Source organism: Dendronephthya gigantea, unplaced genomic scaffold (genome assembly GCF_004324835.1).
Source record: "Dendronephthya gigantea isolate DGI-Jeju-01 unplaced genomic scaffold, DenGig_1.0 000002F, whole genome shotgun sequence".
Classification (NCBI taxonomy): domain Eukaryota; kingdom Metazoa; phylum Cnidaria; class Anthozoa; order Malacalcyonacea; family Nephtheidae; genus Dendronephthya; species Dendronephthya gigantea.
The window spans coordinates 288,073-315,483 of NW_021163012.1; the positions used below are offsets into that span (position 1 = coordinate 288,073).

General features: G+C 39.8%; 1 protein-coding gene across 1 annotated transcript in view; it reads right to left on the reverse strand.

Moving 5' to 3' along the window:
* The window catches only part of LOC114538284 (dynein heavy chain 5, axonemal-like), a 26,074-nt gene extending 587 nt beyond the window's left edge, over positions 1 to 25,487 (reverse strand). Inside the window, exons 1-89 of the mRNA XM_028559443.1 lie at positions 25,259 to 25,487; positions 24,881 to 24,969; positions 24,487 to 24,576; positions 24,378 to 24,410; positions 24,227 to 24,289; positions 24,052 to 24,123; positions 23,826 to 23,900; positions 23,676 to 23,747; positions 23,446 to 23,547; positions 23,142 to 23,322; positions 22,919 to 23,007; positions 22,759 to 22,835; positions 22,564 to 22,657; positions 22,364 to 22,462; positions 22,070 to 22,251; positions 21,594 to 21,713; positions 21,372 to 21,483; positions 21,131 to 21,220; positions 20,922 to 21,017; positions 20,711 to 20,811; positions 20,559 to 20,631; positions 20,392 to 20,481; positions 20,240 to 20,305; positions 20,059 to 20,148; positions 19,871 to 19,948; positions 19,722 to 19,783; positions 19,417 to 19,568; positions 19,263 to 19,315; positions 18,906 to 19,060; positions 18,434 to 18,764; positions 18,244 to 18,348; positions 17,908 to 18,138; positions 17,720 to 17,800; positions 17,363 to 17,637; positions 17,159 to 17,288; positions 16,583 to 17,001; positions 16,168 to 16,408; positions 15,837 to 16,036; positions 15,527 to 15,680; positions 15,274 to 15,437; positions 14,818 to 15,049; positions 14,588 to 14,725; positions 14,316 to 14,393; positions 14,092 to 14,238; positions 13,759 to 14,022; positions 13,564 to 13,651; positions 13,262 to 13,449; positions 12,935 to 13,129; positions 12,744 to 12,821; positions 12,444 to 12,662; positions 12,214 to 12,354; positions 12,014 to 12,118; positions 11,734 to 11,921; positions 11,592 to 11,646; positions 11,354 to 11,467; positions 11,063 to 11,227; positions 10,785 to 10,904; positions 10,581 to 10,697; positions 10,363 to 10,497; positions 10,121 to 10,243; positions 9,782 to 10,024; positions 9,533 to 9,685; positions 9,075 to 9,309; positions 8,826 to 8,974; positions 8,514 to 8,668; positions 8,270 to 8,423; positions 8,002 to 8,166; positions 7,616 to 7,804; positions 7,152 to 7,514; positions 6,676 to 6,966; positions 6,231 to 6,398; positions 5,682 to 5,947; positions 5,321 to 5,594; positions 5,162 to 5,212; positions 4,897 to 5,052; positions 4,589 to 4,771; positions 4,259 to 4,502; positions 3,898 to 4,084; positions 3,592 to 3,710; positions 3,389 to 3,510; positions 3,094 to 3,279; positions 2,804 to 2,939; positions 2,498 to 2,637; positions 2,242 to 2,406; positions 1,735 to 1,929; positions 1,426 to 1,656; positions 863 to 1,051; positions 530 to 742; positions 61 to 189 (exon numbers count right to left, since the gene is read on the reverse strand). Coding sequence (XP_028415244.1) covers positions 61 to 189; positions 530 to 742; positions 863 to 1,051; positions 1,426 to 1,656; positions 1,735 to 1,929; positions 2,242 to 2,406; positions 2,498 to 2,637; positions 2,804 to 2,939; positions 3,094 to 3,279; positions 3,389 to 3,510; positions 3,592 to 3,710; positions 3,898 to 4,084; positions 4,259 to 4,502; positions 4,589 to 4,771; positions 4,897 to 5,052; positions 5,162 to 5,212; positions 5,321 to 5,594; positions 5,682 to 5,947; positions 6,231 to 6,398; positions 6,676 to 6,966; positions 7,152 to 7,514; positions 7,616 to 7,804; positions 8,002 to 8,166; positions 8,270 to 8,423; positions 8,514 to 8,668; positions 8,826 to 8,974; positions 9,075 to 9,309; positions 9,533 to 9,685; positions 9,782 to 10,024; positions 10,121 to 10,243; positions 10,363 to 10,497; positions 10,581 to 10,697; positions 10,785 to 10,904; positions 11,063 to 11,227; positions 11,354 to 11,467; positions 11,592 to 11,646; positions 11,734 to 11,921; positions 12,014 to 12,118; positions 12,214 to 12,354; positions 12,444 to 12,662; positions 12,744 to 12,821; positions 12,935 to 13,129; positions 13,262 to 13,449; positions 13,564 to 13,651; positions 13,759 to 14,022; positions 14,092 to 14,238; positions 14,316 to 14,393; positions 14,588 to 14,725; positions 14,818 to 15,049; positions 15,274 to 15,437; positions 15,527 to 15,680; positions 15,837 to 16,036; positions 16,168 to 16,408; positions 16,583 to 17,001; positions 17,159 to 17,288; positions 17,363 to 17,637; positions 17,720 to 17,800; positions 17,908 to 18,138; positions 18,244 to 18,348; positions 18,434 to 18,764; positions 18,906 to 19,060; positions 19,263 to 19,315; positions 19,417 to 19,568; positions 19,722 to 19,783; positions 19,871 to 19,948; positions 20,059 to 20,148; positions 20,240 to 20,305; positions 20,392 to 20,481; positions 20,559 to 20,631; positions 20,711 to 20,811; positions 20,922 to 21,017; positions 21,131 to 21,220; positions 21,372 to 21,483; positions 21,594 to 21,713; positions 22,070 to 22,251; positions 22,364 to 22,462; positions 22,564 to 22,657; positions 22,759 to 22,835; positions 22,919 to 23,007; positions 23,142 to 23,322; positions 23,446 to 23,547; positions 23,676 to 23,747; positions 23,826 to 23,900; positions 24,052 to 24,123; positions 24,227 to 24,289; positions 24,378 to 24,410; positions 24,487 to 24,576; positions 24,881 to 24,969; positions 25,259 to 25,361 — 13,431 coding nt within the window. The 5' untranslated portion in view covers positions 25,362 to 25,487. The remainder of the gene's footprint in view (positions 1 to 60; positions 190 to 529; positions 743 to 862; positions 1,052 to 1,425; positions 1,657 to 1,734; positions 1,930 to 2,241; positions 2,407 to 2,497; positions 2,638 to 2,803; positions 2,940 to 3,093; positions 3,280 to 3,388; positions 3,511 to 3,591; positions 3,711 to 3,897; positions 4,085 to 4,258; positions 4,503 to 4,588; positions 4,772 to 4,896; positions 5,053 to 5,161; positions 5,213 to 5,320; positions 5,595 to 5,681; positions 5,948 to 6,230; positions 6,399 to 6,675; positions 6,967 to 7,151; positions 7,515 to 7,615; positions 7,805 to 8,001; positions 8,167 to 8,269; positions 8,424 to 8,513; positions 8,669 to 8,825; positions 8,975 to 9,074; positions 9,310 to 9,532; positions 9,686 to 9,781; positions 10,025 to 10,120; positions 10,244 to 10,362; positions 10,498 to 10,580; positions 10,698 to 10,784; positions 10,905 to 11,062; positions 11,228 to 11,353; positions 11,468 to 11,591; positions 11,647 to 11,733; positions 11,922 to 12,013; positions 12,119 to 12,213; positions 12,355 to 12,443; positions 12,663 to 12,743; positions 12,822 to 12,934; positions 13,130 to 13,261; positions 13,450 to 13,563; positions 13,652 to 13,758; positions 14,023 to 14,091; positions 14,239 to 14,315; positions 14,394 to 14,587; positions 14,726 to 14,817; positions 15,050 to 15,273; positions 15,438 to 15,526; positions 15,681 to 15,836; positions 16,037 to 16,167; positions 16,409 to 16,582; positions 17,002 to 17,158; positions 17,289 to 17,362; positions 17,638 to 17,719; positions 17,801 to 17,907; positions 18,139 to 18,243; positions 18,349 to 18,433; positions 18,765 to 18,905; positions 19,061 to 19,262; positions 19,316 to 19,416; positions 19,569 to 19,721; positions 19,784 to 19,870; positions 19,949 to 20,058; positions 20,149 to 20,239; positions 20,306 to 20,391; positions 20,482 to 20,558; positions 20,632 to 20,710; positions 20,812 to 20,921; positions 21,018 to 21,130; positions 21,221 to 21,371; positions 21,484 to 21,593; positions 21,714 to 22,069; positions 22,252 to 22,363; positions 22,463 to 22,563; positions 22,658 to 22,758; positions 22,836 to 22,918; positions 23,008 to 23,141; positions 23,323 to 23,445; positions 23,548 to 23,675; positions 23,748 to 23,825; positions 23,901 to 24,051; positions 24,124 to 24,226; positions 24,290 to 24,377; positions 24,411 to 24,486; positions 24,577 to 24,880; positions 24,970 to 25,258) is intronic.
* Positions 25,488 to 27,411: the final 1,924 nt, after the last annotated feature.

The window sequence follows — 27,411 nt, forward strand, 5'->3', positions numbered from 1 at the left end:
CGAGTATGTTAAACTCAGTCCAGACGGCTGTTCGCAATTTGAGTACGTAAATTATGTTACCTGAGGATTGAAGAATCCTGTCATCCAGAAACATATTGGTCTACCATCAAAAAGCCACGTGGAGAACTGGTTATTCCTTTCGATCAAATCCGTAAACCAAAAGCCAAGTGTTGTGGACTCCCAGGATATCTAGAAGAGAAGTGATGTTTTTAGCGTACAAATGGAATCCAAAAACGACATATTGATATTCGGAATTCAGGATTAAGGCTATGTGCACGTGCATGCACACGGTAACGTTTTCGAGCGTTTTCATATTTGTTTTTATGCCAAAATGGTTTCAAACAGTTGAAATGAATTTAACGCGTATTAGGCGTATTTTCCATTGGATCGTGTGGACAGGGTGTCTAAACAATAAAATATACAAAACCGATTTTGAAAACGCTAGAAAACGACGCTCGTGTCCACATAGCCTATAAGACTGAATGTAAGAGGCAAGGTAATGCAAGAGTATGTTGAAAGAGTGGTTTACCTTTTTCCAAAGTGCTGGAACTCTTGCGTCATATATGTTATCAAGCGCATCTTTTAGGTTCTCACTCATAATAATAGTACCATCAATTGCAAGTTTAAGATCAACCAGCGTGGTTCGTACGGTCGTAATGACGCGTTGCATGCGATCCACCTCTTGACGCAAGAAGATGTTCATTGATGTGAGTGCACCCATCTTTTGAAGGCGAGCTTTGACCTGGAAAAAAACGCTTTAAGAATCAGAACGACTAATGTCAGGAATTAGTGAAGGAACAGAGGAACTAAATGAGAGAGCACATGTATATAATTTTGATCGTGACATTTTACGTCTACTTACCTCATGAGGTACATAGTTGTCTGGTAACTTATCCAGCATTTCAGAAGCCTGTCTGAACACGACTGTTTCACGTGTTTCTCCGCCTCCTCCACCGCTATCCTTAGGCTGAATATTCACAATAGTTTCCAACACGTCCGTGGTTGTCTTAGCTTGATACGTTATGTCCGCGTTAGGATGCAGGCCAAATACCTATTTTAAAAAGATTGTCCGGCGTCAGCGACGGAGTTGAAAATTCGCCTCGGTTTTGTTTTGTTTTATTTTTTTTTTATTTCTCGTCGTCGCGTGTGTTTTGGCGTGAAATATACTAGTATTTGAAAAGTGTATTATTTATTATATAAGGCTTCTTTATTATATAATGCTTATTTATTATAATGATTATTTATAATATAATGGCACGTGCACGACACGCCGGAGTTAACGCCAGAACAGGCGTCTTGTTTTACCTAAAAATGCTTCGAATTACAATAGGTAAAAATATACCTACTACTTCGAAGAAAATACTGGTTTCAGTAAACAAAAGCATTTTTTATAGTTCGACAGTTAGTCCTAACATGATAACTCACCTCTGGCGTGTCAGTCAAGGGAAGTTCTTCAATCGCCGAACGGAAATCTGCAATCTGCGTACATCTAGGAATCGTGTAGCCATTGTAGAACTTGAAGGAATCTTGAAAGAGGGCGTCCGTGAACCAGACGTGAGCGTACGTATTCAGCAAGCGTTTATCGAAATCGTCGGTGACACGACCTCCATATTGAACCTCACCAATCATGTAGTGCACGGTTAACCATGAAACACCCTGGTTTTAGGCAGAACAGTTGTTTACGCCAGAAGAACAATTAAAATTATATATTTTCTTCTAAAAATCAGTCCTCACCTTTTTGGCATCAAGATCGTCCAAATGGTTTTGTATAAACTGCACGGTAGCACCAAGATCAGCAGAGTTGAACTCATATGGAATGTTCCATCCCAGTGGACCGAATTTCCGCCTTTCTTGCACGACTGTATGTAGGAACGCAGCTGCATATAACATTGGTTTCCACTGCACCATATTTGTCACGTCTAGTTGATCCTGCGATGGAGCGATGAAGGTAAGTACGAAGAATAAACCGTGATGCAGAAATTAAAAAAGCAACCACAACTTGACTTCTTTATCGCAATCTCAATCATAAGGCGTTTTCGTTTATAGGGAAAAAAACGGCCAGACCGGTCCTGTTGTATTTCGATACAGACAGATTTCTGGTATTTTAGAGTGTTAAGAACTCTGCACTCAAGCATATCGTTATTTACATCTGTCTAGCACGGGTAATCCATTTTCACCGCTATATTCTTAACGAAATACTCTATTTCATATTAAAATATATGACCTGAGTTAATAATGTACCTGAGTTACACCAGCATACGTTCTCTTCAGGCCTGCTTTGATGCCTTCTGGCGGCTCATTCGTAAACTTTATGGAGGATTGAAGAAAGTTGATAGGAAACTTCGGATGTTCCTCTGTTGTGATCCATAAACGGAAGTTGGCATTAACTGTCTCCGTTGTCAGCACCTTAGCATAAATATATTTCAGTTTAAGTCTACTTCTTGTAAGATATTCTAATATAATTATATATTCTTAGATAATTTAGAACTAAACATACGGTATCGAGTAGTTCGTCGAGGAAATTCAAGCCCAAATGACAGTTTTGCAATAAAACCCAGCCACCTTCAGCCATGAACTGTTGAAGCAAGCGACGAGCATGCACCTCTTGTCCTTGTCCCATGGAGATTGCACGACATTCTAAAAACAGCCAGGAGAAATACGTGATTATGACAAGAAGAGAAGAAAGAAGTACGTTCAAAAAACAAACGAGCACATCCCGATGACAAATCATTAAAAAACATTCAAATAAATCTGTTGTTAAAATACTAGAAGAAATTCTAAAGAACTAATAGTTTTCTCGTACCTAATCGATTCTTTTTAGACAGCAGCTCAATTGATGCCGTTGGATCGGAGCCCATGGACAGCAAACACACCATTGGGGTTCGTGGATCACTCTCTTCCCACATCGCTTCCAAATTAAGGATAACACCCTCTGCAAACTAAAACAAAACTATAAATATTAGAAGGTGACCAGTTATAACAACGCGGATGATTATGGGTGCACGATGATGTCCAGTCGTGATACAAACATAAACATAAACAAACACTTTTTTCTATGGTTTTCAATGAATTGTTTTCATAGAATATATTTACCCGAGTTCCAATAGAATCGCCAATATATCGTCTCGCCTGACTCACAGTTCGGTCAGGACACCAGGAACGGATCAACAACAACTTTCTGAACGTATCTAATGATTCCTCGTAACCGTCGGGAATGGGACTGTCTTCGGGTGTATCCGAGTCAAACCACGTCTTCCAGCTCTTGTCGTTACGTGTAATCTAAGAAATATATAATATTAGCTACTTAGTATCCAGGCTCACGCTCAACCATCACATGCATGCGTGCATGGGCAAACTGGGCGTGGCAATTATTCAACCTCATGCATACCTGACCAAGAATCTGCGAGAACTGCTGTAATTTGCTGAGTTGGACCAAGTTCAACCAGGTCATGTCCGAAATCCATTTCTTTGGCTTCGGCTCGACAGCATTCAAATCCAGAGCCGCTCCGCCTTTGGTTGAAAGAAATACGATACGGTTAAAGATCAGGATCAAACAGTACTCCTCTCGTATTTTACAATTTCTGGCGTTACCTTTGATCAATACTTGGAATTCGTCTTGCTTAATCTTACGATCTTGTAGCTCGATCTTCAACGCCAATAGCAAAGTGAATAGAAACTTGTGACTTTCATACAGACCTCGGGTTGTATATCTGAACACAGATAAGATCTTAATGTACACTACCTCGGGAAATAGTGAGTTTTGTTTTCCCTCGAGTGTCAAGATTCAGACTCTTGGGAAAACAAAACTCACTATTTTCCTCGGGAGCATACATTAAGTATATAATGTAAAATGGTTGAAGGTAATGACGACCTAAGTCAGCGCGTGCGCGCACAAACCTGAATACTTCAAATGTGAGATAATCGATGATATTTTGAATTCTCTTGGCAGGAATGGGTGATTTCTGCGATCGAGCCATAGATATATCGAACAATCCCAAGAACTGCTTCAATGATGTCTGATACATGATGTTGACATACGACATTTCAACGATCAAGAAATATAATATACTACCACGTGAAGCCACTGCAAGAAAAGATAATTGAATAAGTCACAAGTAATAATGAACAATAATAAATACACTGTCCAAAACTGTTCTGATGTCCTAGTCACATATGAACATTGTCTGGTTTTCAATGTAATTACGACAAAGCTAATAAAATTATGAATAAACTAAAACACACAAACAACAACTCATACCAGGTCTGTATTCTTCTCTTGCTGTGTTAATCTTAACTTCAGTCTCAGCAGCGACGATCAATTTCTCGCTGACTTCTTCCGAGGTTGTTTTGGTGACGCCCAAGACGCTAATAAGAGAATCATCATCGACCAACGAGCCCTGTGTACTGGTCAAACGATACAGTAAGTTATCCTCCAGATCTTTCATTTTACGTTTGTTTGATGTCACCTCTTCCATTAACTTTGTGCGTTCAGCTTCCAGTTCCTGAGAGATAAAGAAAGAACGTTTAAACGTCATATATTCCAAGATCTCATATTCCAAAATCTTCATATGCACTGTAACTACCATACCTGTTTCTCAGTAAGGATTACACGCCCCAGAAGCTGATCCTCGAGACCTTTCATAGTCACAGTGAAGTCAATAATAGATGTTTTCGCACTGATCTCTGGTGTATAAGCTGGATTACCAAGTTTTGTTGTGATATACAAGACGAAACCTTCCATCACGTCCACCTCTTTATCTCCAACTTTGACCTAAAAACAAACATGTTCTTGCCAGTTCATTTTTGCGTACGTAAATATTTGAAATTCAAGTACTACAGTTGTCTTCATACAATGAAGAACACTTCAGTTGCATTCACTAGTTCACAGTCATTTACCTTGAGGGTGGAACCGCTTTTTATAAAGTTCTTCTCCAGAATATTGTCCAAGACAGGATCCAATTCTTCGCCAACGTCTTCAAGAAGCAAAGGTCTTCCAAGAGACAAAGCGTCATCCAAATGATTTCTGAAGTACTTGTTATTTAAAGATGTCACCTAAAGATGTCAGTCAAAGATTGTTGTGGATCAATTCTCCAGCTTAAGTGATCAACAATACGGAGAAAGACATTACATGATCAAATGTGAAAAATTTAGACAAACTCACCTGAAGGTCTCCAGCGCTTTCCTTGTTCTTAATCCAAGCCTTGCCTTGGCCCTGTGTCAAAACATTCAAACAAATTGAATTGAGCAAAGAACACGCCAAGAAATGAAGGGCAAAATAGGCTCAATATGGATCCTATTTAATGTTTCTATGCTCACGTACTTGTGGGTCAATGAGAAGCGGAAATCGTGTTGCCTTAGTAACAATGATGCCATTTTGTATAGACAGTTCATCGTTCGGAAGGCCCTGTAAGTTCCATTCCCCGATCGTCGCAGAGTCTGTCAACATCTCGGTCAGGTTCAAATCCTCAGAGAAAGGAATCTTGTTCTTCTGCATCATTTGTTTCCAGTTGGAGAGAAGAAGATTTCTGAATTCCTGGTTGAAAGGTCCGGAATAGGAAAGGAATCCTGTTGCCAGCAAAACATCTCCAACCAGCCTAAAAAAACAACACAGATTTTATAATACCACGAGAATTATTTCTCAATATATTGATAAACCTTTAATCTTCTACCACAGCCTATACCTTCTTATCTGTTCTGCAAACTTTCTACTTTGCTCGGTCCATCGTACTTTCTCCCCGCCAAGACCTTCAATGAGAGCAGTAGCGTTCGCCATCTTACGACGACAAGCCTCGGCGTCGTCGATCAACATTTGCTTCTCTCTCATCGCTTCATCGAACTTCGCTTGAACTGCGTCGAGTTCACGTTGCTTCTCGTCCAGTTGTTCCTGTGCTTCATTGAGTTCAGACGTGGCCTTGTTCAACCTCACCTCTTGTATAGCAAGATTGGCCTAAAAAAACACGAGCGTTGAAAGCTTGCAGAAGTAACGAACTTTCAATGCAAAGATCTAATGCAAGGATCTTTCTCAAAACGACGTAAAACGCGGAAAGCTCGGAGCCAATCAAACTTCGTGTGTAACAGAAAGTTCTGTTGCTTGCACGGGTGGATCCAGCACTAGTGCACTAATTTGCCTTACAAAACAAAGTGGTTATTTTTAGCAGTTTTCTTGTGTCATGTAAATTAGTGCACTAGTGCTGGATCCACCCCTGATTGCTTGGGTATATAAAACCAACCTTGAGTGGCAAGACTTCTTTGTTGACTCCGTAGAAGAATGCCATAGCTTTAGTCCAGGAGGCGAGACCAGCAACATCACCGCAAACTTTCTTCGCGCTCTCCAGTGTGTAGTCCTCCATCTCTAAGTATGGCGCTAACAGCTCAACTGTCTCCTCGTTTATCATATCCTATAATACACCGAAATCAGAGAACTGACAGAGAAAACAACGTGTCGATCACCTTTTCTATTGTGGCGTCAGTCTATATAGTGTCTCTTGGACCGAAAAAAAAACCAACCACGGTCCAAAGGCCAGTTTAAATTTGCAATGTTAAACGCGATTTTCTTATTTTGATATATGTGAACGAGCGGATAAGTTAGCGATGGTAAAATAAGGGAACTCAAACATCACAGTTTTTATAACTATTCGCTCGTAGAGATGAATACAGCAACGACAGCGAACTCACCTTGGGAAATGTCAGCAATGTCTGTAGAAAACCACCCTGACTCATCAACTTCAATGATTCACTCCAAGACGGTTTCACACACGGTCGTTCAGGGTCCGCGGTGACGGGATCCACTCGTTTACCAAACAGCAGCAACACACAGTCCATGATACGCATGATCAGATGCGGTGGCTTCGCTAGCTTACGCACTGTAGCAATATGTGCTGGTTTAATCGTCTGTAACGCCGCCTCTGCTTCGGCTAACGCGGGCTTCGCTGCTTCCAGTTTCTCCTCAGCGAAACCTTTATCCACCTGAAATAGGAAATAATTTTTTGATACAACAAAGGTTTTGGTAAACCATTACATTACTAAACCATCTTGGATAACCTCCGATGTTTTAATGCTGAAAAAGAAAGTACTCTAATAACTGGAAAGGAACAATAATACAAGAACACAGAGGGATATTGGGGTATTGAAATCATTAAACAAAAACTCACAGCAATCTCGTCGACAATGGCTTGTGCCTTATCCTTGACTTTCTGCACTTGAGACTTGACTTTCTCTGCAGCCTGGGCACTTACGGTCACTTCTTGAAGAACCTTATCAGCCTTGACTGAAGCGACTGCCAATTCCTTCTCTTTCACAACAAGTTCCTGCGATAGTTTCGCTACTGATTCTGTCGCTTCTACCAGTTTATTAAGCCCGGTATTCATGCGGTCTGCAAGCACACCAATAGCTGTGTGTTTTTCTTTGTAAATCTCTTTGTAACCAGCAATGAATGAGAGGTAAGACTTCGGTGTCACGTGCATTTGACGACGAAAACGTTCGAAATATTCGACGCACGTGTCCGCCACTTTATCCTGAAGTAACATAAGAGGTTAATGGAAGAAAATAAATTGTTTGTGGCTAACGTCAAACCTCGAGAACCGTCATTTGAGAGTTGCTATTCTGAAACGCATACCTGGAACAAGCCCATGGTGTTGACAACGGCCTGCTTGATCTCTGCGGAACACGCGATCTCAAACGAGGCTAAAAAGTGGTGTGCGACAGCAATCAAAGCATCCGCTGGCCAGCTGCTGAACCAATCCATCGTGCAGCCGCTGAATAATCCAGGGAATTTGAGTGAACGATTTCGGAACTTTTCACCAACCTGGAAAAAGAAAAGAAATTTAGTGCAGACCGAAATACTTGTTATTTTTCCGAAGATGCTCAAGGAGGAACTCCGATATTCTTGTTGACCAGTTGGTAGTGCATTTGACAAACAAACAAAGGTCACAGGCAGATCATAATAGCTGCATCTCTAGAAATCATGCGTACACCAGTGAGGAACATGATGAAAATACTCACCGGTGAGAAGCAGAGAACGACATGTAAGTTATTGCGTACACGTGAGATGAAATAATCATAAAGATTCTCGTTGGTTGGTGGTCTTCGTGGAAACTCTTTCTTCATTGCACCGATCAGATCTTGCGTTATCTCATCAATCTCGTCTCGAGCGAACAAATTCGAAACCTGTGGAGAATATCATAGAGGTAAATCATATTCTAAAGCGCCGGACGGGTTCATTCAAGTGGTGCTAGCAATGGTTCAGTTAACAGGAGAATATATCACGAACCTCTCCTGAAGCGATGACATTGTTCATGTACTCAAGGAATCCTTCATCTTTAATCTCGTTATCAGTGAAGATGAACGTGATTCCACAACCCTGCTGACCAGCCGTGCGATAGAGAATCTTTAAATCGTCCATCAGGTTACTAGTGTTGTACGATCTGTTTGAGAAATAATGAAGAAATAATTAATCGTTTGGCACAGTCTATAAATCACGCAATACCTTAATAGAATAGTTTATAATAAGTTACCTTGACAGTGTGATTTGGAACGTTTTATAACCAGCGATAAATGAAGCCAGACGTGTCAAACTCTGCTTGCCAGAGCCTCCGACACCGACTAACAAAGCATTACCACGCGGAGTGCGGATGATACGCGAGATCTTCACCAAATGAACCATCGCATCCTGAAGAGATCACAATTCTTTGTTGAGAAGACGCTCATAAATATTTCATGTACATTTTCCTGATATCACATTTACTATTTACTTTATCAATATATTTTGAAATATCTAAAGCCATTCAGATATCCCAACAAAAACAACAACAACACTCGCAGCTTACCCTGAAGAAGACAAGATCTAAACGTCCGCCACGAATAGCCTCGTTGTAACTCGCCATAAACATCTTCAATCTTTCGTTGAGATTCTCAAAAGTTCCAATGGATTCATAAACCTTCGGGGCCTCGATATCAGCGTCTTCGGGCTCGTCGCCTGATGATGGTGAGAAGTGGAAAAAAAACAGTTCAAAAACGTACGTGAGAGCGCCACCTTTTTAAGAGTGAACATTCCCTTATTAAATGCAAGATCTAACCTGTGATCTCTGGAGCATCTCTCATGAAATCAACAAAATACTGATCCTCCTGAATAACTTCCACCATCTCTGCTCCGATATCTTCCTCTATGAGGGTACGTACTGCCTTCTCAAACCAATCTTTATCGGTTTTGTTCGTAAAGCGATCGGCAATTACTCGCTTGCACTCGTGTTTCCAGAGATTTAGAAGAATGCTTGTCTCCACCAGCACCTCAGATGTCATGTTGAGTATACCCTAAAAAAGAAATACAGACAACCAGGGTATAAAAAAATCGCAATGAATTAAGGTACTTCCGTAATTTGCTTGGTCCAACACCCGACGATAACTCTCGTCAGTGCTGGGTTATTGATCTTCAAATCTGAGGTATTCATCTTCAATATCAATCATCATTTGTGTTGTTTAAAGCATTCACTAAAGCTGACAATATAGAGGTGGACATATTCCACATGTTATTTACCTGCCAAATTCTGCTGAGATCTCTCAAATTGAAGATGTAGTGAAACTTGGCTGGCGTTGGCAGCATTTTGATCTTGGTTCGTTGCCAAAGTTTGCGAGTTAACGAAACTAATCTCGTTACCATACTACGTATCTCTGTGCTGAATCCACGCTCCTAAAGAAAATACCAACAAATATAAATATATGTATATATCATGGATTGAAAATACAGTCGTATATTTGTTATGGAACCTGACGAGAAGCAGCTTACCTCGCAGAAGTATCCTTCGCCGATAGTTGTGAAGATCTTATCAATGGAAGCATCCGAGGGTAACGTGCAGTTGAACACAGTAAACTGTCTCTTCAATCTGCTCGGGATGTCATTTCTTCCACCGCCTGGTTGAATCATTGCAGCGATGTATTGAATATCCACAATGTTCGTGAAGTCTCCGGGTTTATCAAGATTGTAGAAACCGCTCATCTCCATGAGCTGACGAACGATCTCGTTGGTGATCTGAAGAGAAACACACATCAACCATGAATGCAGCAGTCTGCCGACAATAATCAGCTCAAATCTTTAATGAAATATTCATGTTTAGTTTCCTAGTACCTGATCACCCCACTCGTTGATAATTGGCATATTTATATCATCGATGAAAACAGTCATCTTCTTGCCAGCTGGTGGACCGTAAGTCGTACCCATTCGCTTGTCAACGTAACTCTCTATCGTACGCTGTGGTGGAATAAAGGAGAATGTATTAAAGGAGGTTTGTAGTCCATTATAACCTCGTGTTCACTGGACAATAACGTTGAAATGACGCCAACAAATCGCAGTATTACATGAGTCGTTACCTGGAACATGTTGGGTGATGTGGCTGATGAAAAGTTCATGGATTTAGCAAGATGTACTTCAGCATCATATTTATTACAACTTCCTTGAATCATGACCGTCTTGGCTGTTCCTTGTTCACCAATCAACAACACAGCCTAGCAACAAAACGACAATGAAGATCGTCATGGGCAAAGCTCTTCATATCAAACGACAAATATGGTAAAAAAATATTTTTTACCTTTCCTTGTTTGGCGATGGTATGGATAAGAAAGTCTGTTCGAACGTTGTCCACGTTTGGCACAAGAATAGACGCGTACTCTGGGACAACGTCTTTGGAATACTGATATTCTTCAACCTGGAAAACAAATGGGAATTTAAAGCTGAAGAACCCCAGATCGAACGATTGAAAAAACGAGGATAGAAAGATGAAATATGAACTCACTCTGTTAAACCAATGTTCCCACTCTCCTTGTTCGTTTACGAGATATTCAAAGATGGTTTCTTCATCCCGCACAGGAGGTAATTTTAGATCTTTAGCATTCTCGAGTAACCATTCCTCCATCTACAGCAAGAATAAATATCATAGTTTTCAAATTTAACTAACAATTTCTGTGATTGTTCCAAGCGGAGCAAAATTTTTTTAAAAACAGCGCGATTCTGTCTCCTTAGTAAGCAAGCTCGCTCAAGATTCATTCTCAACTATACAAACGCATTCCTCACCTTCTTTCTGTCTGCCAGCTCCAGAGACGCTCCAATACTCCACATCAACGAGAAGACGAAGAGTTTCTCAAGGAATGCCGCGTCTGCTTGCTTGGGAGAGTCCTCGGCAGGAATGAGACCTTGCAGCAGGTTGATCGCTTGCATAACATGGTTACACTCCAGTAACTATTGAACAATAGAGATGCATCGTTATGGACGATATAAAAATATAATCAACTGGACAATTACATGATTCTGCATGGTGCATGCATGTTTTCAATCATATAGCCCTCAATCAGTCGGTGAACTTACATCCATCTTTGGCACGAGATTTTGCTCAACATAAATTCTAAGATCTGAGAATACTTTCTCAAAAAGTGGCATTAAAACATCCGCTTCGACAGGTGAACGAGTGTTGAGCCATCCCTGGATGAAGAGAAAATAAACTGGAGTTAGAAAGAAACGATTATAACAAATTACCCAAAAGAAAACGAATATAAGTTGTAGCCATGCCAGCTGGGTTTTATGTGTAAAAATCAATGAAACTTACTTGAAGAATTGGTTGCCAATGCAGGATTGAGGAGCTCATGTAAACCATACCGTTCCTGTTGGGAAGAGGAGATTTTTAAGTGTGAATGCGATCAATCAGTGGATTCCATTCATTCCAAAGTGATCAGAGAAGGAAACTATACCTTGATACAGTGGCTGGCGAAGCATTATCAATGTTGTGAGGTTCAAACACGACCTTGCACAAAGGAGCCATGGGTATTCGATCACCATTAGCCAGAGTCAATGTCTTGTTATCGTCAAGAACACTGTTCAAGTTTTCAATCCAGATAGCATCGACTGGACCATCAAGCACAATCCAGATGTGATCACCCTAGAATGATCATCCACAACTCTTTGATAAGAGAGCAAATCACGCATATTTTATCATCAACAGCACGCGTAGTTCCTATAACACACTCCTACCTTTTTAGCACGAAGAGTTTTCCTCCAAAGAGTGGAGAATATCCCGTCTGTCCAATCGTTTGTAGAAACGTCCAACCGACCAAACATCTGAGGCGCTGTGATGGCCTATAAAGAATAGATGCATGAAAAACTAAACATGAATTTGATCTCATCTCAAAAGGATGTTAATAATCATGGAGGGAGAACGGAGAGAGCTTTACCTTAGGGTTCATGCGAAATTCCTTATGCGGAGCTCCACATTGTGTCATGGCCTTCATCAGGATGTTGATGCATTTGGTTTTCCCAGCACCGCTGGGCCCCAGAGTCATCATACCATGACGTACCCGCTGTGTTTCGTACAGCTGGAAAGAAAAGTCGTATACACAGGTAAAACAAGATTTAAACGTGAAATAACAAGATTTATTTAAGCTTTATTTGCAGTTATACATACCTGGATAAGTTTCAACACCCAAGGAGCATGATTAACAAGCTTTGCCTCCTCGACGGCCTCAGCAATGGCCTGTTCAATGTCAGGATATCCAGCTTTCTGTAGCGTCAGTCCAGGGAAAAGATCATCGATCAGACTCAGGAATAAAGGCTCGTCTTCATCAACCAGTTTACTGAGGTTCATATCACGTAAGACTCTCATCACAATCTTATCTTCACCATCCTGTCACGAAAACAAATTGACGCGATTAATCTTGATCTACCATTGAGACAAACATGTAGTAAAGACCATGACATCGCTTACCTCAGGATTGGCTCGTTTTGATGCGCCCAATGTTCGTAGTACAGACAAAATGTTCCTCAATCCAAAATCGTAATGGACCTAATAATCACAGAAAGTATATCGCATTAATTTTCGAAACACATGCACAGAACGAACATTGTGAGAAATCCTCAAGACATTCCCCGGGCCGTAAGGAAGAGGAGCATGCTGACCTGTTTTGTGAGTTGTTCCTCGCAGAGCTTGTACAAAGTATAGAATTTCCTGGCGAGGTTCACATTCTGTTGAAAACCGCATGAAGCCAGTTTAACTCTCATAATGATCTGTCTATCTGGCACCATCATCGCCACGGTACGAAACTGGATCTTCAGATTTTCTGGTAGTTCTTGTCTGCCAGCATAACCTGGGTTCTATACACAACAATGAAAAATCACTCGATAATTCACACGAGAAGAAGATGAGAATGGTGTCGGGTCAGGGTACACCAAGATACCATCATTTTTTTATCAAATACTACAAGGAAAACACAAATCATAACTTGCCATGGTTAAAAAGATGCCAAACTCAGGATCCAAGTCGACAACATCTCCATCCGTGAATATAAACTGTGATTTTCTTTCTTTTTTCGCAGTCAATACAATATAGATCTGTTGAGCGGCCACGGACAACACAGGCAGCTCGATACGATTAAATTCATCGAAGCATCCCCAACTTCCTGACTGAGCCAAACCTGGGCAAAAATAGACAAGGATGGAGTTTTCTTGAAGAAAAAACAAAGAGGAATTCCACCCCGCGCGTAAAAAATACAGGTTTAACAAAGTTAGGGAATGATTTCATGTAATACCTTTGTAAATCCTGCCAAGACCTCGGTAGTCCATTTGATCAGAGCAGTTGAAAACGACGACATATTTGCCCAAAGCTTTACCCATATCCTAAAGGAAATCGAGACGTGGTGTTTATCATGGTGGAGTTTACTGTCCTGTTAGAAGTAAATAACAACACAATATTTCATGATGTGTGATGTGTGAGAGTACAGTACCTTGGTTGTCTCTGTTTTTCCTGTGCCTGCTGGGCCAGCGGGTGCTCCACCCATTGACATGCCCAGAGCTTGAGACAAGGTGATGTAACACCGATCAGTGAGAGGTGTGATCACCAAACGATCTGTGCAACCAAGAAACTCGTTCTGGTAAATGAAATCAACGTCTGTGATCGACACTATACACTGATCTGTATCTTCTTTGAAGTAGAATCTGGACTGTTTTAACCATTCGAAATCCGTCGGAGATTTGATATTCTTTTTCACCTAAGACAAGAGGGATGGAAGGTAAACTATGGGAATTATTTGCAAGCGATGATAAAACTAGAAACCTACCAGTTCATCAAAGATGTCTCTCTGGTGAACATGAATGGTGACAAGGGTCTCGTATCTTGTTCGCTCCATCTTCGTAAGCTCTCGTGTCGTCACGTCAATCAACTCGTTCAACATATCCAGAAAATACGTGTTTCTTTGCGCCATGATCTAAAATAAACGCGAAATTCGTTACAAGAGCTGATCATGGTTGCAAATCTGTTCTTTTATTGCATGAAGACCCTCACCTTTTTGTCTGATTTTGCATTTGACAAAGCGTCCTCAGAATCTCTTGTCCAGATCATTTGAATCCCGAGAAGACCAACCTGAAACATACGATACAGATTTAGAGCATTCAGGGGAAACGTCGGCCGTTTTTAAACAGGATTGCGTGTGTTAAAACTGCAAAAACGATGCGATGTGGAGGTAAAAGTCAGTCAAAGCATTGAGCGAGAGGTTCGGATGATCAGACAATCAGAAAGCAGATATAAATCATGTATCACGCTAAACAGCAGCATACCTGAGCGGGAAAAGTGTCCATAAACTCGAGAAGTTTAAACACAGGATCTTTGATAGCAACTGATGCCATTTTAATGACAGCGTGTAAGGCACCCTGTGCGGCATTTAACAAATTCAACAGCCATTGTTCGACATTACCCTGCAAGAGAATGGAAGAAGGTTAATCCATCTTTAATCTCGACGAGACAAACTTTATTTCATGCAAACGCGTAAAATTTAAGCGTAGTTTACCTGCGCCATGATCGGTTTCTCCAGCTGAATTTGCTCTCCTTCAGACGAATTGATGGCTAAGATCTTATCGTAATCCTTCTCATCAAACGTGACCGTCTTCAGGTTGTCAAAGACGCTCAACAAATGCGCCTGGATGGTGTGAGAATCACTAGCCTGGCCAAGAATCTCCAGCAACGCCGGATCAGAGACGAAGAAGAATCGCGGAAACAAAAGACGCTTCTTCTCCAAATAACTAAAAAAAATACAAAAAATCGATATTAATTTCAAGAAGAAGTATATCGTCATTACTTGTGCAAATACAGTGGCTTCTACACAAACCATAAGAACGTGGATATATACAGTAAATAGAGTGAAATATTTCTAACCGGCAACATCGCAGGTAGACTCTTTAAAAAGGATCACCTCCATTCACAGACGTGTTCATTGTAACGGTAATAAAATAGCAATAACTCTTACCCGCTCAATGATTTCTGACACATTTCAAGTTGTTCCAACAAGTGAGGCAGAAGTTGTCCCAGCGTATCGTCTCCGACACAACATTGAACAACATTCGGAGTCTCGTGAGCTCGCTGCATGATCTTCACCCAGGATTTGTCGATCTGAGAGAAGCGCTTCGCCTCCTACACGAACACGGCAACAAAAGACAACAATGAGTAAAATCAAAGAAGTCAGAATGTTTTATAAACTCTTCAAGCTGGTAGCTACAAACCTGGGGCAGTTGCTTGGCGATATCACCACCAACGAACACAGCCTCGAGGTAGACCCAGAGATTCTGCACAACAAGCCAGTTTTCAATGATTTCTGTCGAACCGGTCAGCTTCGCCACCCACTTCTGAATCTCAGCCTTGAACGGGGCGTTGTACCTGCAATGACAACGCAAGAGAGAAGTTTAATTATAACAGCTTGTCACTCAAATTATCATCATAATCATAATCATAATCAAAGTCATAATCATCAAAATCATAATCATAATCATCATATACAGATATACCATTGCATGTACTAAAACCCAGGCATACCTATTGCTCATTAATGATCCTAATATCATCAAACTGTCCTCCATGAGTGACACAATCTCCGATGTTTCTCCTCCCTTCAGTAGGAACTCTCCACGGTTCTTGAACGTACCAAAGGAAAAGATTTGTGTATTCCAATCGGCCACAACACCCTTCAACTTCGCCTCAATATCTTTCTCTTTCACAGCAGCGATGCAAATGTCCTAGATCAGGATGATGAAAATGAGATGATAATAATATAATGATGACACTAAATATGAAGGCAAAAATGCATAATCGATGAGTGTCGACATTCCCAAGGAATGTGAATTTCGCGTCGAAATCAATAGCGCACCTCGATATCTTCTTTGTTTTCTAGCAATGGTGCGCTCATAAGACTTCTTAAAGAGAAAGTCTCAGACTCCACGTCCAGCGGAGTTTTTGTTACGTTCGAAATACGTTCCCAATGACGGGCTTTCATAGCTTTGTGTGCCATCATTTCTAACAGAGGACAAGACTCGCTGAAATCATCGATGGTTTTCTTCAAGTCCAGAAACGCTTGCCACTCTTTCAGTGCCTTTGGCAACTTACGGATCCTAAGAAAAAGAATAAGATTCGGGATGATATAGATCGTAATTTGACCTGATTTCACTAAACTATAAGCTTTACGTCTAAACTGCTCTCCACTGCCGGAGAAACTGCTCTCCACTGCCGGAGAAACTGCTCTCCACTGCTCTCTATCCATAGTTTCATGGTTTTAGAGCTCCAACCTGTTCTGATACTCCAGTAGTTCACCGTTGATCTTCTCCACGTCGATCTCAGACCACAGGATATCTTGATATCCATTCACGTTTTCGATCACAGAATTATACAAACTGTATAACTTTTGAAGCAAGCCAAGTTCACGACGAATTCTTTGCAGTTCATCGTATTCCGTGACAGGCAAACCAAACAGTTCCTCACCACCAGAGTATGTTTGATATTTCCTCCAGAGCTCGTCAAAACGTGCCTGGAAGATCTGCAGCCGATCACTGGCTTCGCTTGGTGCTGTTCCCACCACCATCGGTCCTTTCTCGTCGTAGTCACCGACAAACGTCACCATCGTGTCTTTGTACACTTCGACAGCGTTCAAAAGATTCGTCTTATATTCCGGTTCGATTTCAAGTAAATGTGTCTGTACAGAGGACGCCTGTATGGAGGAAAAATAAAGTGATCAAATGAATTGTCAATTCGAAGGTTTCACTTTAATAACTCTGTCTTGTGAGGAATTAATCTACCTGCCTTATCACCAAAATTATAACAAACCCGAGGCACGTTTACTGTGGGCAATAAATTAAGGTTCTCACCTGAGAATTAACTTTCTTCCAGGAGTATGTTAAACTATCAACTCTTTCTGAGTCATGACTTGAGTAGTGCAAGCCATATTTATTGAGCAAAGCAAAGGATTCCTCGATTGGACCGATGGTCATATCAATCCTGGAAAAATCAGTGAGTGTCAAGAACAGTGTTGAATGGAGGAAAGAAATGCCCAGGTACCAATATTGACTTACTTGATCTCTGATTCACGAACTTCCCGTAAAGCAGCCATAGTATTTCTCACATCGTCCAAGTCTTTGATTGGTCTTGATAATCTCTTGCACATGTTATCAAAGAACGTGAATATTTCTTCCATGTCTGCACTGGCCTTGTTCGCGAGGGCTTTACCAAACGCTTGTTTCCACGCCTTCGTCTCAGTCACGAGAGCTCGCTTCAAGGGTTCTGTGGAATAGATTATCGAACCAACGGAATAACTCGCTGGTAGTTCCTCCACTGCCATCTCAAGCTCCTGCAGGCAGAGAGAAGGACAAAGATCTTGAATGAGCAGAAAGGCAATGGCTGCGTAAAATCAAAGAGTTATATTAAAGTACCTGATAGTATCGTATTTGCGTCTCAAAGTCAGACAACAACGGGGTTGAATCCATGAATTCTTGAACTTTCGTATTAGGATCCTAAAAGGTGATGAAATGGATTAAGTATGATTGTCGGTCGTTATTATTTTGAGTACTCAACAAGCCAAAGAAATCGAATTTTAATATCTGAAAGGTTTATTTCTTACTTGATTCCAAAGCTCTTCAAACTGCGCCATGCCACTCAGAACCTGTTTCGCGTCCATTTTGAATGAACTGATTATTGAATTGAGCACAATGACGACTTTCACGACATCTTTATGCTCCGAGACGAGTCTATACAAGGATTTAATGACAACAGGAGGAATGGGTTTGCCTTCCTCGACCACAGGCGCTGGAGGTTGATGTATGATGTCATGTTTCTCCCATTGGTACACTCGCTTCATGGTGCATGAAAAGAGAAATATTGTTGGATCATTGTTTTAAAACGGATATAGAAATGACGAGAGTATTTTATGGTAGGATATGGTGTGGTTTCCTCCTACCTGTGTTGTCTTCAACATAATCTGAACGGCTTTATTGAGTGCATGTTGTATATCATCAACACTGGGTCTCATCTGAACAGCTGGAATAGCTAAGATTATCTCAGCCTGCAGAAACGAAACATAATATCGTTACACGTAGCCCGTGATTTTGCATACTGATAGATGACTGAAGTTGAAAACGACATCCTACCTTGAACAACGGTAGCTTGGCATGTTCGTGAGAAAGATCGCTCATATATTTACTTGACGACTGCACATAACGTTTGATAAAGTCCAGCGAGATTCTCGTACATTTCACGATTGCATCGATCGTTTTTTGATTAAAGAAGACAACAAGATTCCAATAGCAACACGGCATACACTCCCAGCATCGGCTGCCCTTGCTGCCTTTCACTTGTTTCGCCTCGGGAATGAGACAGCGATAGACCTCGTCCTCAAGACCTACGAGATCCTGAGCATTGAGACGACCTTTCAGCGTTGCTAGCAGCAGGTCCACAGCTGACTCCACCAGACGACTTTGCCTGCAATCATGTGCAGAGAAGAAAACTAAACATCATTTCTTCAACTTTGACAGCTAACTTATGATAACTGATGCTTCAATGTCTGACAACGCTAAACACGAAGCTGTGGCACTTTTCATAACAAGTAGGATTAGTATTAACCTGGAAAGAGCAACGATGACAGCCGAACAAGTATCTTCAGTTCGCTTGAGAAACTCCTCCACTGTGATGGAGTCATCTTCAGGCAGTTCACACAGACATGCTGAACTGATGTCTTCCAAGACAGCTTCGATACGACAATCCAGAATGTCTGTTACCTAGGAATACCATCATCACATTGTTTACATTCTGTTGTACGAGAAACGCGGACCTATCGCGGCTGAGCGTTTAGCACTGACTATTCCAAACCCGGTTTTTATTTGTCAAATGCTAAGAGAGGTTCTTTTTCCCTCGCTAGTGTTGAGGAAACAACCAGGTCACGGGTTTAATTAGTTATATACTGGTAGTTATGGTACTTACCTCCTTTGACAAACGTTTTAAACCACCAAGAGAATTCTGAATGTTATCAATAACTGTAGAGTAAAAAAGAGAGCGTCATTACAATTGTATCTATCATTTACTTCTTCATATCTCATAAACTATTTATTTCTATCTGACAGAATGCGAAACTTACAGCCTTCTATGTTCATGGATGTCCAGCTGAGCATGGTGAGACCTGGCTTGATGGTATCTTCAACTTTGTTAATAAATGGTTTCATCAGCGGCAACACAATCTCGGGAATGTCGCCAACAACTTTGCTGTATTCTTGCAGCAGTTCAACCAATCTTTACAACAAGTGAATAAAATATAAAGATATCTCAAAATCTTTGACAGGGAACCAGAAGTAGTGAAATGTTGTATAATGCTTCTGGTAAAAATAAATAACATGCAAACTTAATTTTAATTAGACACCGTTCTTCTATTATGGCTGACTTTACCTGTTGTAGGCGGACTTGATGGCATTCTCTCTCATCCAGAGTACTCGAGCACTTTCTGGAATCTATACGCGAGAATATATAGAATATTAATTATTACGAGTTATCACAAAGTTTATAAAATGAAGAAACGACCACTCCAGATCTCTGACCTCAAGTCCTAAGCGACGCATACATCGACATTCACGAATCAACTCCAGAATTTGCGGATCGAAATTCACGAAGAGTTTCTAAAGAAAACACAAGAATAAAAAAATACTGCATCTCTACTAAACTGCTGCAATCCTCATCAAAACTCCACCTCGATTTAAGAAACAGAATACATTTGGTTGGTATTTACCTTCGTTTCTGGGTGTATGACTAACAACGAGGCCTGCATTCCACTGCGAGCCAGTTCAACCGCCTGCATCCAACCACGATGATAGAGCACCTGCATCAAACGAACACAGCAGGTTCACAAATGTAGCTATGATACGTACGGGGAGCTCAGGTTATTCAGAGAAGAATAATATCGAAAATACCTCAAACTCCACTAAAACGGAGGCCATCTTATTAAAGTTTCTCACGATTCTCTTGGCTTCATCACCCTGAGAAAATAAAATTCAAACTTTACTTTAGATTTCACCAATATTTTCTAAATCACCATGATCAAGAGTTATGCAGACTCGTGTACCTTGAGAACGTCAGGATAACGACGAAATACTTTCATTGGTTCATGAATACGACGGAATAACTGTCTGGACCATGTGATCTTCCCTGCAACCTACGAGAGAATCAGAGTTAAATGATTGGCTTGTTTAAACCTCTATGATTGCTCCGTGAAGATGAATGAGTACTCACTGGGGGAAGATTTCGCTGTACGGGAGGATCGTGCTTGAACTTTTGATAAATCTTACGACATGTGTCCAGATCCCTAAACAAGAAGATGAGAGAATCTTCAATCTTTGAACTTCATTCCATACTCTGCATCAGACCTGGTCGAGACGACTTACTTTCTGTATTGCATCAAAACTTTATCGTATTTATCATCGAGGTACAGTTTCACTCCTTTTATGTTTTCAAATTTACCTAACAACTCCAGTGCACGCGTTGTCTGCAAGAGATCAGAGAGGTATTAAGTATATACATATACTGTAGTGTATAGAGAAGCCAAAACTGAGCAGTGTAGAAAGTTAAAACTGAGATTGCTTGCGATTGACTTACCGATAAAGACTTTTCAAACCATGTATCAACAAAGAGTTGAAGTTGTTCTTTCAAAGCCTCCACACTCTGCTTGAATTCCTCGTAGTCCGTGTCGAACTGCAACGACGAAAAGACGATATTATTATTTTTCTCAAAATTCGACAATCCAATTCGTTTGAAAAACACATCAAACACTAAGTTTAGAACTGAGAAACTCTGCTTCACTGCACCTCTCCTTTGCGATGATCCAAGAGATCATATGTCTTCTTTTTGACTGTGGCGACCATCGTTTGATATCTGATCACGATAGTTTCAATTCCCTGCAGGCACGAGAAAAAAGAGAATATTACATCTTAAGTTCTTAACCAACATCGCATGAAATATATGGTATAATTCCACTCGAAATTAGGACCCTTTAGACCTCTAGAATAGCTAACAACTGTCTAACTAAAGTAGACACAATTACCATACCTCAATCTTTATTTTCTGAAGTCCAGAAAGATTTTCCATCGCGATCAACATGTCATCGAGTTTCTCCAGTCGCTTGCAAAATGCATCAAATTTTCCAAAAATATAGTTTTCGCTGCAATCAAAACAACATAATTATAGCTATATGTACAGCGTCAAAGCAAAGTATCTGCATGGTGCATGCAAAGGTAAAAAAAGTTAATGTAATCCAATCTTTGCAACTACCTAAATTCGAACTGTCTTTCGCTTTTCGTTTCTTTCAGTTTATTTTTCGTCCTGTGGAAAGCTGTCTGGTAGACTTCGTTTAGTTTCACAGCCTCTTGCAATCTTGACGAAAGCGTTTCCCTAAAACAAGAGAATTATGTCGTATATTGGCGCGAGGAATTGTCACAAAGGGCGTAGCTGAAAAATCAATCTGATGGGTCTTTTGACGACTGTATTTCATACGTCAAAAGTGAATTGGACCCAACAAAATTGGATCGTGTCAACAGACCTTCTCAAGGCAGTTTACACTTGGGATTTTTGCAGCGATTATAGATCATTATCATGTTCAGATAAAGGCAAGTATATTGTACATATAAATGCACTAAATATTGGAGAAAAAATGCTGGTGTGGACAAAGCTTATCTTGCAGATAAACTTAAAATAACACACATTGATCATACAGTCCCACATATCATCACACAGTGACACATATGTACCTGGGTAGATCCCAAATTCTGCTCACGTCTTTGTTGATGTAAGCTTTGCACGTCGAGATCATCTGATTGGTTACTTTAACAAACAACGACGTCATTCTTTCTGACGTGTTGTAATACTGAGATATCGTATGAATCATACGAATTGAGTTCATTAAGCTTGGGACATATTCTATCATCTCGGTCTACAAAGGATAATGTTCATATAAGGATAAGTCGCGATGATTTCACATTATACGCACTCAAATTCTACGAAATGGGGTCACGTAGTGTGCAGATAGACGACAATTATCCTACCGGTGAACATTTCACTAAAGGTCCAAAGAATTTATCCAGTGTGTACAAGTATTTCACGTTGTCCTTCGCTTCATTTGCAGCGTCGGTAATGCGGCTGTCCTGTTGAAGGAAAAATCACATGCAATAGGTCTGATTACGAGCTGAAAATCATGGACTAGGATATGCATGAAGACGATTAAGCAGGAATATTGTCCACTTACGAGGTCCTTCCAGTGTTTCAGGCTTTTTGACTTTGCTGCGTGAAGAACACCGATCGCTGCCTTGCAGTGACGACTCTTGATTTCATCCAGCAAACTGGAAAATATACAAACGCATCAAAATTAGTGTCTTTTTTAATCTACGCGCAAAAGAAACGCGCGCGCTAGCTGTTATTATAAGCCGCTAACTAAACTAACCTGTTAAATTTCGCCATCCTCTGCTTCCAATGATCAAGTTCAGCAGCTGGTCCAATATCATCAGCCTCTTTTCGAAGCTTTCAAAAGAAAAGCGAAGATTAGCGGACAAAACTTTAACATCAATTATAATTCAACAAAAGACCACATCTTAGTTTTGTACCTGTTCACTTTTCGCTAAAACCAATTCGATTTCTTTTGCCCATAACGCAACAAGACCCTCGAGTTTATCAACTGTCTCCGGACTCTTTGCTGTAAACAAAATAAGAGAATGTAAATCAATTGAGAGAATGTAAATAAATTGATCCTTAGACTTCACTTCATCTTGTCAAGGAATGAAAAGCACTTGGACCTGCACACATGCTACAAATTAATACTCAGTATACCTGCTGTGAGGTAGTCTGTCGGCGTGTTCAGACCATCCAGTAATTCCTTGAGATCATGCTCACCAAGCTTCACTCGACCATCCATATTGTTCTTTGCTCCAGATAAAATGTTCACAAATTTTTCAAGGTTTTCAAGAAATTCTTGAATGGACGATTGTTGGTTGGACATCTGACCCCATTGCTGTGAGATTGGGTAAAATCATGACTGTATAGTTATATGAGACAATTAGTCTAAAGATTATTTGACAACTAGCCTGAAAATCCACAAATGAGGTGCTAGCTAGCTGTAAAGTAAACAAACTACCTTTTGATTTCTCAAGGCTGGTACCATTATCTTTCCAAGAAGTTTTTCAAAACCTTCTAGAAGTCGGCCATCACTTGCATCAAGCATCATGAAATTCACCTCCTGGGAAAACCGGAGTTTCATTGAATGAAAATATGATCTGCATGCTGGTGGCTAGCTGGTACATTGCCTGCATATGTTTAATCATAGTGGAAAACATTCCTATGATATATGATTACCACACAACATACCTGACCAACATTGGACGTGCTAATGGCTTTTGTATTGGTTCGAAGGAAGAAGAGACATATACCATTGACATGCTGAAGATTAGAGAAATGGAGATATTATGAATGATGAGTGTGTAAACAACTCACTGGAGATTAGAACATGATAGTTACCTCATTAGCACGATCTGCGATGAATAATTTCTTTGGTGAATTAGCTGCATGGCCACTGAGATCAGGGCGATTAATCTATGAAAAAATTGAGCAAAGCAATTGATCAAACTATTGCATTATGTTGATTGGCAGAGCGAGGTGTGGTAACGTCATTGGATCTCTGAAATGACGATGTTCATGTGAAATGCAACTGGTAACATATTGGTGCTGCAACTGGTATACTTACAGTTGATTCTTGATAGAGAAAAAGAATTGCTTTGGAGCCATCAGCTTTGAAAAACTCCTCAATGTCATCAAACTAAGGGCAATTTCTTTGAGTTACAATCAACACATATACACTGCATGACATATTAGCTGCATCTACTATATATAATCTTATATATTCTTGCTAAGATAAATACCTTTTGATCTCCCAATATGAAATCTTCACAAGTTGTAGCATCAATACCAATCGCATCAGCAATCTGAAAATGCAGAAAGAAGTCAGCACAGCTGGAGTTATTTAATTATTCATATGTAAATTGTATGACAAGGAATAATCATATTAATTACCTTTGTGAATAAAAACTGATGTCTTGCATCAATCTTCACAAGAAAAACAAAGGGAAATATTTAGTCAAAGTAAATAAACTATTGTGCAGAAGTCATATAATGTACATACCCCAGTTTTTCTTCTTTCTTTCAGGTTCTTTATAATCTTTTGCCTTTCTTTCAAAGTTTCACTTGTAACCAAGGTAACACTTTTACTTCGCTATGAGAAGGAAAATATGTTTGAGAGTAATATGACAAATTATTGACCAGCCTTCTCAAAATATTGTCTGATTTAGTACATAAATTATGAATATGTCTGCCAGAAATATGAAAACAATACAAACAGTCACAGTCCCAGCTGCTTCCAATTAGCTAGCAGGTTAACTCTGAAATCTAATTAAATATATCATACAAATCTCTATATATATTGTAGATGACTCTGTCAAAGAGCACCCCCAACTCTGCATCATATTTTATTAGCAGACCCTAATCTAAAACAATTCTTATTTTGTACAAAAACTTACAGGTTGAACAGGACCTGAAGGCTGTATTGGTCTGGAGTCTTTTTGCATCAACTGTCCTCTTCTCTTCCTATGTTTTCCAGTTTCTTCAGCTTTTGCATACAAAAGAAAACAAAATTTGGATGAAATACAACAATAAATTTACTACCAATGAGATTTGTTTTGAAAATTTATGTATAAACACAAACAGCAACTGTCCCAAATCTGGATTGTCAAAAAGATATATGAGCAGTCGACTATACTTCACATGAAGTTATGTTCAAAGGAAGAGTTTTTGGCTCTTGCTTTCCCCGCTATACTAATCCTTGGATAGGAATACATCCCAATAAAATATGAAGAAAACAAAACCGTCAAATTATTTTGCAAAAGCCTTTTATATACCTTTCGTAGAAGAAACCAATGGTGGAGCGACCTCGAGATTTGACGGCGTTGACTTTACGTCCCCTTCGTCTTTTCCCGCAGTTTTCTCGCCTTGACTAGCCATATTTGTAAAGCTTCAAGCCTTGACAATCAAATACATGACAGTATAATATATTTATTAAAATATTTTAAGAAAAACACGGCTCAAAATATAATTGTTTTGTCCACAAACGTCTTGAGTCGTGATCAAACTTTGTCGTCATGGCAACAAAGCCGACAGATTACTCCGCATTTTGATTGGCTGAGCAAGAGAAAGGTGTTTAGCTACTGTATGCGCCTGCGCGAAACTAGCGCGATCCACAAGAGACGGTCTCCCTTTTTCCCCCTGGGGTTTCTCTCATAATGGCAGAGATTATAGATACCACTCATATTTTCTTTCCATTTAATCCCTGAGGCCAGGTTGAAGGTGTCTGGTAATTTAATGAATACCAGAGTGAATACCAATTTTTTTCAGCCAATCGGAGTCAGTCTATTGTAAATTATTTACCACCCCATACAAGATCACTCCTTGCCCACCCTATATTTATGAGAAAACATCATCCTATTTTATTTTCAGTGCTATTCCGCATACAAAGATGGTGATTTACATATGGCGCAATTCACGGTAATACTCTCCTAATCCGTTATAAACAGTTACAACTTAAAAATTAATCCTTTTTACACCAACTCTTCAAACAACAGATTTACAAACAAATAAGTATAAGCTTTTGCTAAGCTCAAACACTTTGCAACCATGAAAATATAAAGTGGAGACAAATGTTTTCTCAACTCTTTGTAAAGAAAATTATTCAGAATTCTTTCTCAATTCTTTTTCCTTCAACGAAAACAAATTTTTTAAGGAAATGGAAAGTTGTTGATTAACTTTTGAAGACGATGAACGATTCTCCGGCATCAAACATTATCTTAACTAATTTTCTTGTATGATTGCATGGCGACTTTAGTAATTATAATAACTTGTAGGTACACCACGTAAGTATTAAATACTGCAAAGCTTTCGGTCCGTTAACCCGGACCTTCATCAGTGCAATTACTTGAATACACGTTTGCGCGTCACTTAAATATCATGTTAGTCGTGATTAGTTTGCTCGCGCTATTAATTAAACGGTTTCATTTAATTAAGTTCTAACTAATGCGCGCGCCCTAGACAAGTATTTGACTAAGAGACACCGAAAAGAGCACGCCACGTACTATTAAGTGGCTTTCCCTCTTGGACGATAGTTTGATGTTTATAAATTTCAATAGATTCTCTCATTTTACGAGAGACAGCAAACTTATCGTTTGCTAAAATGGTAGCATCGTTCCATTTAATGCGATGATCATAAGTCCATGCATGGTGAGCTACTGCAGACTTATCCAGTTTACCTTTCTCGCAGTTCGTCTTATGTTCTTTAAGACGTATTGAGAGATTTCTACCGGTCTCTCCAATGTAAACCAAACCACATTCACATGGAATGCGGTACACACCAGGTTTCTGTTGTTCATCGACGCCATCCTTGTGTGTGTAAAGAGCGCGAAAAATTTGTTATTGCTAGAATGGTAAACTTGTATTCCAACTTCTTTTAAAATCCTAACGATTTTATATGAAGCTGGGCCAATATATGGTAAACAGACAGAGGATAGATATTCCGTGTCTTGCCTCTGTCTTTGCTGTTCATTCATAGCATGTTCTATGAATTTCTTAGGATAACCATTCATGTGCAGAACATCCTTCAAATGCTTTAACTCTGAGTCAATGCTATTTGAATCACAAATTGTTTTGGCACGGTTGATTAATGTTTTGCATACTGATCTTTTAATGCTAGGATGGTGAAATGAACTATAATTCAGATATCTGTCAGTGTGTGTTGGTTTTCTATAAACTTTATGGCCCAAAGTCCCGTTCTCTTTTACATCAAATAAGATATCTAAGAAAGATATAGAGTTATCTTTCTGTATTTCTAATGTGAATTTAATTGAAGGGTGTATACTATTAATGTGATCTAAAAATTTATTCAAATTTTCTAAACCATGCGACCAACTACTTAATGTGTCATCTACATATCTAAACCAGAAACCAGGTTTTAAACATGCTGTAGCTATAGCTTTCTTTTCAAATTCTTCCATGAATAAATTAG